Source organism: Akebia trifoliata, chromosome 14 (assembly GCF_017979445.1).
Source record: "Akebia trifoliata isolate Shusen 1 chromosome 14, ASM1797944v1, whole genome shotgun sequence".
Lineage (NCBI taxonomy): Eukaryota > Viridiplantae > Streptophyta > Magnoliopsida > Ranunculales > Lardizabalaceae > Akebia > Akebia trifoliata.
The window spans coordinates 5,194,020-5,207,772 of NC_141388.1; the positions used below are offsets into that span (position 1 = coordinate 5,194,020).

General features: G+C 35.1%; 2 protein-coding genes across 2 annotated transcripts; both read left to right on the top strand.

Annotated features, from left to right (window-relative positions):
- The first annotated feature begins 1,222 nt into the window (after positions 1–1,222).
- LOC147385740 (E3 ubiquitin-protein ligase RSL1-like) lies at positions 1,223–7,915 on the top strand. Its single transcript, XM_086422344.1, has 3 exons — positions 1,223–2,020; positions 5,876–6,651; positions 7,523–7,915. The coding sequence occupies exons 1-3, from the start codon at positions 1,322–1,324 to the stop codon at positions 7,734–7,736; spliced, it is 1,689 nt and encodes a 562-aa protein (XP_086278470.1). The 5' UTR covers positions 1,223–1,321; the 3' UTR covers positions 7,737–7,915.
- Positions 7,916–8,867: 952 nt separating this feature from the next.
- Positions 8,868–11,987, top strand: ATPQ (ATP synthase D chain). The gene is made up of 5 exons (XM_086422345.1): positions 8,868–9,124; positions 10,477–10,558; positions 11,165–11,229; positions 11,461–11,547; positions 11,643–11,987. The coding sequence occupies exons 1-5, from the start codon at positions 8,954–8,956 to the stop codon at positions 11,742–11,744; spliced, it is 507 nt and encodes a 168-aa protein (XP_086278471.1). The 5' UTR covers positions 8,868–8,953; the 3' UTR covers positions 11,745–11,987.
- Positions 11,988–13,753: the final 1,766 nt, after the last annotated feature.

Sequence of the window (13,753 nt, forward strand, 5' to 3'; positions counted from 1 at the left end):
TGAAAAAATATTATTCTTTATCATTGAATTTTAATTTTAAATTTTAAGAATTTTGTAAACGTCCATTTTTATTACCTTGGTTCAATCCTAAAAAATATACTTTTTGCTTTTTTAGTTTGAGTTGTTCCATGGAATTTAGAAGGAGTCGTGCTAGAATGACCTAAATTCAAACTTTACTAACATGGAGATGTGCATAAAACTATAGATGCTTTTCACTTATATTTCCATGAAAAGCATCTTTGTTTATGAAAGCAACTCAACAGCAAAATGTGAATTGAGGGGTGACTCCAGCATTATTCATCAAGAAGGCTTTTTTTTTTTCGCTTATATTTCGATGAAAAACATCTTTGGCTCTGTGCGTACCTTAACAACAAAGTGTGAATTAAAGTCAACATCATTCATCAAGAAGGCTTGGTGGACATAACGATCCTCACTAAAATTTGAAAACTTAACTAAAAAATAATGCATTCAACTAAAGTGGTATGTGCTAGGGGTGCAATTTGGTTTGGTTTGAGGTCAAATTGGAATCGAACCGACATAGGTCGGTTTTACTAAATAAGAACCAGAACCGAATCAAATTCCATTGGAACCAAATCGAACTAAAGTCAATTTAGTTCTACGGATTGCCAATAATCTATAAATTGTAAGTAATATTTTTTAATGAAAAAACAAATATATAATAAACATAAAATTTTATACAATAATTATTAAATTATTCATAAAAAATCATTAATTTATCCACAAAAAATACTAATATATGTCCTAACTCTTAAAATAATTCATACTAATATATATATATATTGCATAGGGGTTCGGTTCTCTGTTTGATTCGGTTCTATACAAGCTTGATCTGAGAATCGAACCAAATTGATCGGTTCTTCATTTTCGTAATCCGAAATCAAACCACAACTTGTTCCAAATTGAACCAAACCACCCCAAAGCTATCAGTTTGGTTTGGTTCTCGGTTTGAACCGGACCAAGTTGCACCCTTGGTATGTGCACCAAAACCATAATTTTTCCTCGAGATATTCAAGAAAAAAATCTATAATTCAGTGGAGTGTATCTGATTGTCTATTTTTAAGTCAGGTTAGTATTATTTATCTTAAAAAGGGATATTGACGAAAACGCGGAGGGGTTACGTCAGACATCAGTACCAACTTGCTCCATGACGAGGGTAATTATGTCATTTCACATTAGCAAGGAAACCTTCTAACACACGGCGGTATCTTCCATTCAGTTTCTGCAAACGAGTTCGAACTTTGAAAGCTCTCTGAGTTCTGACTCCAAATTTAATTAGAAACAAAACGGAAGTGAGAGAGAGATGAACGAAGACGATCTGATTGTATTAGTTTCACAGCATCATCGAGAATTAATGGCGGCCAAAGATCTCGATTCCGATCTCGCCTTAGCTTTTGAGTTACAGATGCAAGAAGCCATGTCTGCATCTCTCACCCTTCAACCCTCATCTTCCAACTCTGTACCAGCTCCATTAATGGAACCCAAAATCGTCATCGCTTCTGATATTTCTGATATCACCAAACTCCAAACCCTAGAACTTGAGAAATTCCAGCAAGAACTCAAGGATCGTGAGCATTGTGAAGCCGAAGTGCGGAAACTCACCTACGATCTCAAGCGTAGGGTTCACGATCAAAATTTTGCATGCGAGATGTTTCGGATTCCTGAACAGGATTGGCAAGAATACGGAGATAATTTCGAGAAGCCGTTCGGTGAGGGTTGTTCTTCTGCTCCTGTGATTGATGAACCGTGTAAGTTATATTTCAAGGGTTTGATTAGCGAGGAGAGGATTAAGGGCTCCAAGGTTAACATTTCGGGGATCGGAGTTGCAATTTGCGATCCTCGGGATAATTTGCTTCTAAAGATACATAAGCCATTGATTGGTGATCGGAATAATCGTGGGACTGTGGAGATGAAGGCTTTGATCGAAGGTCTCAATGCTGCACTTTCATTGGATATAAAGAAGATCAATTTCTATAGCGATTACTTCACGCTTTACAATCAAGTGAGTCTGTTTTTGATTGGATTTGTTTCTGGTAGTATTTGAAGTTTTTCCCTAAAACATGTGCATGGTAATAAAAAATATTTTGTGAAGAAGAGATGTTCAATAGTTAAGAATGTCTTAGTTAGAAACTTGAAACATTAGATAATTTCTTGAATAAGAGTCTTGTAAGGCCCACTTTTTTGCAAAAAGAAAAACTTTTTACACTCAGATTGGATCATGGGTCCCTATGGCATTGAGAATGTCTTTGATTTATGAGGCTGTTGGGTCTGGGGATATTGTCGTGCTGTCATATATAGGTGTCTTCAATTCAATGCATAAAGAAGTTGCAAATCAGATTATTTATCCCTGTTCAAAGTGGTAAAATGAACCACCCCCGCCCAACAATGTTTTGGAAACTTGGTAGACTTGCTTACATGCATTTGATATTTTTTCAGACGGTCTTAAAAATGCTTGGTTAAAGATTCACTATTGGTTTTCTGATTTAACACATGGGGTACTCTTTTTCTTAGAGACTACTCCAATTTTCAATTTCAAAATGGTGCCTTTATGTGTGTAGTCTGTCTATTCATAGAGGATTTGACTAATGCAAAAAAGTGGATAGCTTGATTTTCTGATTTTCATTTTCGATTTTGGAGAAATGGTGTAGTAGAAAAATAGGAAAAAAACATAAATGGAAAAGTTTCAAAAAGGGGTCATTATCATGAGTATTTGTTGTACATACCCAAATCATATACCCTCTATTTTATTTATTGTTGGGGGTTTCCCTAAATTCCCTTGAATGTGTTCATTTTTGTTTTTCATAATCTTACTATTCATCCTTCTCAACATACTCATCTCTACTACACTCATTCTATGACATTTATTTTTTGAATCTCCCGCATTTAGCTGCATAAAGCATGTATGGTCATATTGTTTTCTTTAAATTGTTTTTCCTTTTGAAATGATTAGTGCACTTCACTCACCTAAAACTTCATAAGCATTCCTCCACTTTATCCACATATCCCTAATTCAAAAGGTTATATCCTCACAAATCTCTTCACCTTTATGTATAATTGAAAGGAGGTAACGGAAGTGATCAGTTGAGATGTTTTTTATTTGTCAATCTTAATTAGCATCACATGACTAGGAGTTATCTTTGGTGAAGTTGTACTGCATAGTCTTGGTCATTATCGTAAAATCCTTTTGTAGATATATTTATCAATCAACTCCTCCCATGTGATTCATCAACCAGCGTTACTTTTACAAATAACATACATAAGGGACTTCTCATTAAATATAAGAAATTCGACCTTCCATAACCTTGCTAAAGGGAAGGTTCCACCTCGGTGATACAATAAAGTCTTTCTGTGGTAGTACCATAGACCTAGGATTGAATCTTGCCTTCATAATTAAACCTAACAAAAATAATAACACTGCAAAACTACCGACTATGCTAACATTTATGATACACTAAAACAAATCTTTCCTTCATTCATGTTAACCTTAAATTAATATATCCAATAGATTATTTTCTACTCATTTCTCTTATTTATTCACATTTTGAATTCCTTGCTATCTTATTTTTTTCTATTTTTTGGAGGCATTCTTTGTCTAACACTATTTTTTTTATCCCCCTCTCTTTCTGCTGCATATATATATATATATATATATATATATGGGAAATGTTCAGCAACAAACATTTTGGCAAAACATTTTTCAAAACATGGGTTAGAGGTTTTGGAATGGGCTGATTTACCAAAAATGATTTACAAAAAATGAACGGTCCACGATTTTTCAACTTGTAAACTGGGGCTAGAAGTTTTGGAATGGGCTGATTTTTGGTGAGGATGATCTCCTCACCGTAGAGATCATCCTCATTCCAAAACCTCTAACCCATGTTTTGAAAAATGTTTTGCCAAAATGTTTGTTGCTGAACGGGACCCTATATATATATATTTGTGTGTGTGTGTGTGTGTGCATGTGTGCATCTCTAGTTTCTCAGAAGGGATTGTTTGTGCAATGCAAAAACGTTCACCCACCTCAATACATAATAGAATAGATGACTCAATACGCTGAAATATAATGGGAAAAATGAATTTTCAGCCTTGAACTTTTTTGGTAGTTAAAGAATTTATTGATAGAAAAGGAGATCAAGATGACCGACCTCCAATACATCCAGGACAAAACAAATCAGCTACTCATTATTACAAATTGAACCCCATCTAAACTGAAAATCATTAAAAAAAACTCTAGAACTCCGATTTGCACCAAAAAATGAAGCCAAGAAAACTAATAACCTCTTGAAAGGAATGCTTCTTCTCTTGAAAGTCCTACCATTCCTCTCCTTCTAGATGCTCCAACACACAACAAAAGGAGTATGATTCAATATGATAATCTCTTTGTTAGTCCTTTATCTGCCAACTTTGGAACAAAAGAACCTTAAAACTACAGAAACATCATGAGGTATGAAAAAGTGATGCAAAATGCGCTTACACCTCATGAGCAAAGTCGCAGTGAATTAAAAGTGATCGAAAGGTTCACCACTTGATTTGATTAAAAAACAAAAGTACACAAAAATAATTTCCCTAGTTCTAATAAGATATTAGATTAAAAGTTAAGCTGTGATCGTACTCCAAACAAGAAAGCTACTTTGGATGGAGTTTGATAAGGTTAGTGACTTCCTAGACCTCCCTATCATTGAAGCCTCCCCGAATCTGAAATCCTAGGGTGAATCAAGAGTTTTGAAAACCAAGGCCCCCTTCTTGGGACGACAAACAAGATTTTATTTAATCAAGTAAAATGTATGATTACCAATCTTGTCATTTCATAGGAAATCCCTAGCATGCTTATCCAAGTGTTCTTCTACACTCTTTGGATGGAGAATAAGGAAAGAAGGTAGATCGGAATGTTAGCAAGCAAACTCTTGATTAGAGTCATTCTATCCGCTTTAGGTATCTGATATTGCCTGATTCCAACCTCTTCCCCACACACTCAATGACTGAATCCCAAGTTCTTGATTCTTGAAGACCTATATGCCACTTGAAAGGAGAAGGCCTAAATAAGACATGGGGAAATATTCCACCTGACAACCCAGACGCACCGGAAGAGCATGAATTTGTGGAACAGAGCTATCTCCAATCATCTTACTCTTAAGGTTGACGAGCAAATGAGAGACCGCCTCAAAACAATCAAGAAGACCACCTAAAAAATAGACCTGATTGATTGTGGCATCCAAAAAAACTTGGGTTTCATCAGCAAATTGATGATGAGAAACTATAGGACCACCATCATTGCACCAAAACATTTTAGGGCATCGACAAAAACCGCTCTGGATATCATTCTTAGAGAGCTTCTGCAACAATATTAAATAAAAATGGAGACAACAAATTACCTTACCAAAGCCCCCTAGAGCTTCTAACCTTCTGGATTACCATTCACAAGGATTGGGAATGATAGGGAGGAAATTCATTTCATAATCCAGTGTCTATCCATCTCACGAAACCCCATACACCCATACAAGTACCTCAAGAGTCTTTCTAAATGAAACTCTTACTTGATGGTTCTTATCTTACTATTTATTGCCGTAAACAAGGCCTCTGTCATTGTCTAAATTTCATGGGCTAACTTCTTTTTCAGTGGATTTTGGGCTTCTTTTGGGGGAAATTAATCCCTACAACTGTACAATCTCTTATTATGCACAGCTTTGGTAACACTTTTTATTCTAATTTCAGAATTTACTAGTCTGACCAAAGTTTTTTGACTTCTGAATCACTTATCTCCACTAGTGTGCTTTAATAATCTTTGGCGCGAAAAAAGTGTTTTTGGCTGCAACTATTTAAAGAGTGTGGATGGTTAACACTGAACTCACTCACACAGGTTACAAGGAGATGGACAGCGAAGCAGCCCAAGATAGCAAAATTAGTCAATCAGGTGTTTCTTCTTCAAAGAAAGTTTGAGATTTGCCGCCCATTCCTTCTGGTACGGCATGATGTTAAGTTTGTATTTCAACTGGCAAGAGATGCAATAGACTCTCAGATCACAAAGTCCTCCGAGGAATCTAGCAGTGCAAGTAATTTGATGGAGACTTGCAGCATCTGTTTGGAGGATACTGAATCTGACCTAATGTTTGCTGTTGATAGTTGTTTGCACCGATATTGCTTTACTTGTATGAAACAACACGTGGAAGTTAAAGTACTTCATGGTGTAGTGCCCGGATGTCCTCATGAAAGCTGTAAAACCCAGTTGAATGTAGATAGTTGTAGAAAATTCCTGCCCCCTAAGTTAGTTGAGATGATGAATCAACGTATAAAGGAGGCTTCAATTCCTGTAACAGAAAAAGTTTATTGCCCATATCCTAAGTGCTCTGCTTTGATGTCCGAAAAGGAGGTTCTAGAATATGCAAATAATGTATTTGCTGACGCTGATCGATCTGGAGTCAGGAAATGTATAAAATGTCATGGTCTTTTCTGTACCAATTGCAAGGTCCCATGGCATAAGAACGTGAATTGCCAGGAGTACAAAAGGTTAAATCCTGTTCCACGTGCCGAAGAAGCAAAATTGAAATCTCTTGCAGATCAAAATCTGTGGCGCCAGTGTGTGAAGTGCAAGCATATGATTGAACTGGCTGAAGGTTGCTACCACATGACTTGCAGGTACTTTTTTTTCTAACCCCTTGCTCATTTTATTTCTATTATCTGATCCATCTTTCATGGAAAGAATTCTCTGCCATACTATCAGTTATTATAGAGAATTGATGAAATGTAGATCAAAGCCTTTTCCAGAAAAAGTAGGGTGTCAGCTAAACAAATAATGTTCCTCCATTCGTTCTTTTTAAAAAAAAATTTAAAGCCATCTCTTTTGTAAATTCACATGTGTTCGTATCTGCTCTAGCTACCTCAATTCACATTCTTTTTGTTCTTATAGTTAGTCTTTTTTAACCTCCAATATTCACAATCCTTCTAATAGGGGCTGAAATCAACTCGTCATACATGACCAACCTATCTCAATCAGATTTCCCGTAGTTTATCACCTATTGGGCTTACTTCCTTTTCAAATTGCATTTAATTTCTTCTTTTTTTTTTCTTTATAGCCTTTCCAATCATCCATTTCAGCGTCCACGTCTGCTACACCCACTCTATGAATACTATTACAATGGGTGATCACTTTATTGAATGGTTATATTATATCCTTTTCTAGCTAATAAGACATTGTTTGAATTTCTAACATGTGTCATTTTTTTTTATTGAAAAACTTATTTTGATTTTAAAAAACTACCGCCATGAGAGAGAAATCAAGGGCAGTCGGGAATTGGAATGGTCATGATGAAGATATTGTGTTGATGTTTTTTTTTTTTCCTTTGAGATATCTTTGGTGGGACCATCCTAACTGTGGTTTCTCTCGGCTTCACTTGCATTCCTTCCTCTGTTGGGTCCATCGGAATACTGTTTAATCAACCATGAAAGTGGTGAGGAAATAAATATGAAATAGCTTGCTGTAAACTTCCCAACACACCTTATTTTGCAGGTGTGGTTACGAGTTCTGCTACACTTGTGGAGCCGAATGGAAGAACAAGAAAGCAACTTGTTCATGTCCACTCTGGGATGAAGAGAATATTTTGCACGACAATGAAGAAGAAGACGACGAAGATGACTACTTTGATGAAGATGATGAGTATGGTTACGAACACTTTTACAGCTCCGATGAATTTGAGGATGACATAAGAGCCTATTTTTATTAGGGCAACCTGTTGTTGTTCTTAATTTTGTGAAACCGAACCAGAAAGGATTGCATTAGGTTATAGCTGCTTTGGATCTTTTTTTTTTCTTCCTCTCAAATGAGGGACAGATGAATTAGTCTTGGAAAACGATGAATCCCTAATTTTATTTTATCTTTATCAAAAGAGATACAGGAGCTCCACATGACCATTGCAGAAGAAAGTACATTTGGAGATGGCCTTTCCTTTCTACAACTGTTAAAAAATTACTATTTTGTAGACAATAAATAACAAAAACAATGTTGTTTGATAATTTTCTATAATTTAGAAATTTTTCTATAGACGGTACCATCGGGACACTATAGTTATCCTTTATATTTTATTAGCAAAGTAATTGTAGTAAATGAGAGATTTTTCATCTTTTTTAAAATATATATATATGTATATACATATATTCTAATAGTGTTGAATATATTTGCCCATCATGGATATATAGTATAAATCTTTTTATAACTTGTTATCAGTCCTTGCAAATGAGGGTTACTCTTGTCATAAATGCATTTGAGAAGAACAATTTCTAATTATTATTATTTTTCTTTATAAAAAAAATAGCTTTGTTTTCTGATACTTGGATATAAACATCATCTTTAAATAAGATCATATATAAAACCAAATAAATAAATAAAAAAAGTGGCAAAAGAGTGATACTGTGGCACTACTAGATCTTAGGTCATTATATTCCATTGTCTAGGATTTAGGGTTTATTCAACCCAACACTTTCAATCTCAACTTACCGATAATCTTAGATTTTTTTCTATCCAAAATTTCATTATTATTATTATTTTTTTTTTTCAAAAATTTTGTCTTGTCTTGAGGCTTGATGAATGTTGAAGCAGATAGACCCCTAAAGTATAGAGGAGTAATTTTGAAGAAGAAAAATATAAGGATTGAAGATGACTAATTTTAAGTAAAACAAGATAACGTTATTTGGTTATAGTTTGAGAATGAGAGCAATAAGGTCATTATTATTAGTCTATTACAGAAGACTACATTCAAGGGAGCATATACTCAGTTTGAAAATGTAAGGGTATCTCAAATATTCTCCAAAATATGGAGGGGTATATCTAAAACACCCTAAAAAGTAAAAAAACCATTAAGAAAAGCGACACCATAGGAGGCGAAGGCGAAGAGAAGAGAAGTTCATCACCTCATTTCTCATAAAAAAATCAAAAACAGAGACCATGAGCGGATCAGGGAAGAAGATAGCTGACGTGGCAGTGAAGGCATCGAAGGGTATCGATTGGGATGGAATGGCTAAGCTTCTGGTTTCTGAGGAGGCTCGCAAGGAATTCTTTAGTCTCCGCCGAACCTTCAATGAGGTCAACACCGCCCTCCAAACCAAGTTCAGCCAGGTCCCTCTCTCTACTTTTTATTTCTTTATTCCTCCTCCCCGATCTAGGGTTTCTTTTTCTGGATCTAAGGTTTCTCTGCTTTGATCGATTTGATAATTTAAAAGTAGGGTTTATTTTATTTTGTTTTATTGTGTTAGATTTATTGATAGATACCCATTCAAACCCATACTTTTAATTTTTATTTTTTATGATGATTGTAGAGTTACCCATTCTTCCATCTTGAAATTAGGGTTTGGGTTTTGTTTATATTCTCGCTTAAATTTTTAATACAGTTCATGAGATGATTTCTTATATGATCTTGTTGGTGCTTTTAGTGCTGAAATTCGATTAATGCTTCCAAATGTTCTTATTTATGTTTCATCCAGTTTAAATTTTCGGAGATAATTGAAAATTTCTTGCAGCATAATCTGATGGAGGATGTTATTTTTATTTCCATGTAGTTTCAGCAATTAATTCCTAGGATACTCAGTACGTGAGTTTTACAAATTGAAGAAACTGAAAGTAACGTTAACAGTTGAAGAAGATCTACTTTGGGTCTGTTATGCCTAACAGATTGTTTGAATCAGAACAAGTAAACTAGTTTGTTTTTTGTTTTTTTATTAAAAATAAAAAAATAAAAAAAATTCTACCTTTTTGTTTTCTGCCCAGGAGGATTCTACCCAAACATCTACTGCTTCTAGTGATCTAAGATTCATAATTAGTGAATCTCTAGTAATTAGTCGGAAGAAGGCTTTTTTTTTATTAAGAATAAATTATGATCTATACGAAACCAGATGGAACGACAGTGTGGACCATGGTTTTAAAACTCATTTTGACAGCTCATTTCGCCCATGAACGAGACATCCAATTTATATGAGTCATCTCGGATGAGATTTAGAACAATGCCTTCGAGTCAAAACAACATATACCCTTGAGATGACTTGTCAACCCGTCTCGTTGGTGGACGATACGGGATTTAAAACCATGGTGTGGACTATGGCCATCCTATATGAATAGGGAAACCATTTTGAAATGTATAATAAATATGAGGATATTTTAGGATGGAAATAAAATTCAGTTCATACGACTCTAATTTGGTGTGGTTTCTCTCAAATCGTGGCCTTGCTAATTCTTCCTATTGTAACATCTTTTAGTCTTGTGGATTTAGTGTGAACAATTTATTGGCTCTAAATTATGATAGCTGATAAATATTTGAATCGTTAAGATTGTGGCATTATATCAGACTCAAACCAAAGCTGCACATTGCAACCGTACAAAGTAGAATTGTGTGGAGACTGCTGCTTTAGTAGCTGCTTGGTTTCGGTTACAAATATGTTCTATTTTTAACCGTTACAAAATTTCACTTTATACAGGAACCTGAACCCATAGATTGGGAATACTATAGAAAAGGAATTGGTTCTCGCTTGGTGGATATGTACAAAGAGGCTTATGAGAGTATGTTTTGCCCCTTGTTGATTTGTGAAAGTGCTTGAAATTTTTCAACATTTATTTTGGTTCCATTTCTTAGCTGTATTGTTGTACAGTGTCATGCTTATGAACCTCTTTACGTTTTTTGTTTAGTACGTGAGACTAGAATCTTTTCTATACTCTTGGATGCTACTTCTAAGCTGGGATCTTCTTTAAGCTTATTAGGATCCCGTTGATCTACAACAATTATGGTTACGCTTGCAGTTTTGGGCATCAGAGACTTTTTTTTCTTAAATTGTCCTTGTCTGTCTTAGGTCTTTATTTAGTTCAAGAAATTAAAACTAGTTGTTTGCCAAGTTGGTATTGCTTAAGCAAGTTTTATTGAAAAAAAGAAATTACTACTTGGGGCTATGCAAACATTTTTTGATATACATGGGGAATTCTAACGTCCAATGATGCATTGGGACATTGGCCTCCTCATCGATTTTCATTTTCCAAAAATACCCTTGATTATTAGTTATCAATTACAAGTGTTTGAAATGTTGTCTTTATTCAATCTTTCTCTTTTTTAATCAATGATTCAATTTTGACTGTAAAATGACATTTCTTGCACAATGTAACTGTCTTCTACAGGCATCGAGATCCCCAAGTATGTTGACACAGTGACTCCTCAATATAAACCCAAATTCGACGCATTGGTGAGGACCAACATGATACACTTTTTCTTGTTCTTGTATTTTTCCATGGTAAATCTCTCCTGTTGCCCTCTCTTCATGATGGAAAGGGCTTGGATAGATTACTTGAATCAAAAGGAGGGCATGGGTTTTCTATTAGAATTCTAACAAGCCCAATATTTTCCGAGGAATATACCTGTGCATTTAACTAGCATTTATTACATCTAATGATGATTCTAACATGTGTGAGTACAGTTGGTGGAACTGAAAGAAGCAGAACAGAAATCCCTGGAGGAATCCAAGAGATTGGAAAAAGAAATAGCTGATGTTCAAGAATTGAAGGTAAGGGGAATAAATCTGTAAAAAAAATAAAAAATTCAATTGCAGTGGGTGTTCATTATTTTTTTAATTTTCTAAATGGTTCTTCGTCTTAACAGAAAAATATTTGCACCATGACTGCAAATGAATACTTTGAGAAGCATCCCGAGCTGAAAAAGAAGTTCGATGATGAAATCAGAAATGACTACTGGGGTTATTGATACAACCGCTGCTAGTGTCGGCATTGAAGCCAAATTGGTCAACAGCATTTCGAGTTGAAAACCATCTTGTCTAGACCTTCTAGAATAAAAATGACCGGATTGTTTTCTTTGTGTTTTTGCATTCTCTGATACTGTGAAGAAACTGAAATTTAAGATTTCATGATGTTGAGATGATTCTCATTAACATTCTCCATAAAGAGAAACTGATGGGTTTTTTCAATGTTACCTGAATTTTTTTATTTATTTGACTGATCTTTTTGTGGGTGAGTCATTTCTCATTCCATTTAGTGAGGGTGGGTGCTACCATCGTACTTGCTATGGTTAGGCTTCATGAATTTCTGTATGCAGGAATTTCACTTTCTAGTCATTGGACTGCACAACTTGACGTGGTGCGCAGTGTTCATGCCCCTATTGCATTTTAGTTGTATGACGGAGAAAATGCATCTATTGCATGCGTGCGCCACCAAGTCAAGATATCTCCCACTGAGGTCACTCCAGCTTTAATCATTTTTAATTTATGATTTCTTGTCTTTTTTTAGTCGTTCTAAACTGATTTCCATTGACACTCTGCTCAACACTGCTGATGTGGCAGTCTGCAGATCACCCTAGATTATTTTTCCTTGGGATACAAGAAAAAAAATAATTATGGTGTTCTACACACTGTCGAAGGAAGTCAATTCAGCATTTTCTTTTTTCTCTTTTCTTTTTTCTTTTTTGTGAGGGACATATTTTGCCACATGGTATTTTGGAATGTCGGTTTTTTTATCAAATACAGACCCACTTTATGAGCTGCATCATGATTCATGTGCTCAAGGGTCCGCGAAATCACGTTCGCCACTCCCTGTAATCTCAGGTTTTCAAAGAGGTGGGGAGGCATTGGAGAAATATTTGGCCACAAATAATTTTTAATGGATTAATTTTCTTTTATGATGAATCCCTTTTACATCATCTCTTAGGTATCTTGGTTTTGAGAGAAATCAAAATGGTATTGACCAAAATATTTTAAAATACTCTTGAATTGTTTCATATGTTGTCACTGGAATGGAAATGATAAAAATAAAAAATGAAGGCCGTTCAATAGCTAATCCCGACTGTTGATGAAGTCGAACCCATCTTAAAATAAGGAAATTTTGAAATAAATTTCACCAAAGGTAATTAAACAATTGGGAATGGACGAGGGCTAAGGATTTGAGATTCTCTGTCAGATCATTTCATAGGTCACTCATCCCTTTAGATGAACGAGCATCCTCGAAGTCCCTCATTTGGTCCAAATCAATTCCTTCTAAAATCTGCTTTTTTGTGTGGTTAGCATCCCTCGGGAGGATTCTTACTTTGGATAACTTGATTGCTCGGGGTTGGATCACTCCAAACTGTTGTCCACTTTGTCTAGGGGATGGGGAATCTGTTGATCATATATTAATTCATTGCTCTTATTCTTATAATATTTGGTCTTTTTTCCTTGATCTTTTTCGAATCAATTGGGTCTTTCCTCGTAAGTTCTCCTCGCTGTTAGAAGAGTGGGATAGTAATGTCTTTTCATCCAAAAAAAGATTCCTTTGGGTGATGCTTCCATCGGCTATTGCTTGGGGGGTTTGGACCGAAAGAAATAACAGGGTGTTCAATAGTAAGAGTAGAAGCTCTCACGGTGGTTTTTTGGAGATCTTGGGCCTATTGTACCATTGGTCAAAACAAAACATAGACTTTGTTGGGATTACTTTTGAAGACTTTGTTTTTAGATGGAACACTTTTTTGTGATTTTTGATTTTTTCCTTGTTTGGTTTCTTTTAGAGGCCATCTCGGCCTCCTTGATTGTTGTTTCTCTCCTTTTTATTAATATATTACAATTATCAAAAAAAAAAAAAAAACAATTTTATTAATATTCTTAAGAGATTCAATGGGAAAAGTAAATTAAATTTATTTTATCCTCAAAATTTAACGGATGGAGTAACAGATTAAAAGTTGCTGAGAAATGAATTTGCTGCAAACAGGGGAGTGATTGAAACAAATCT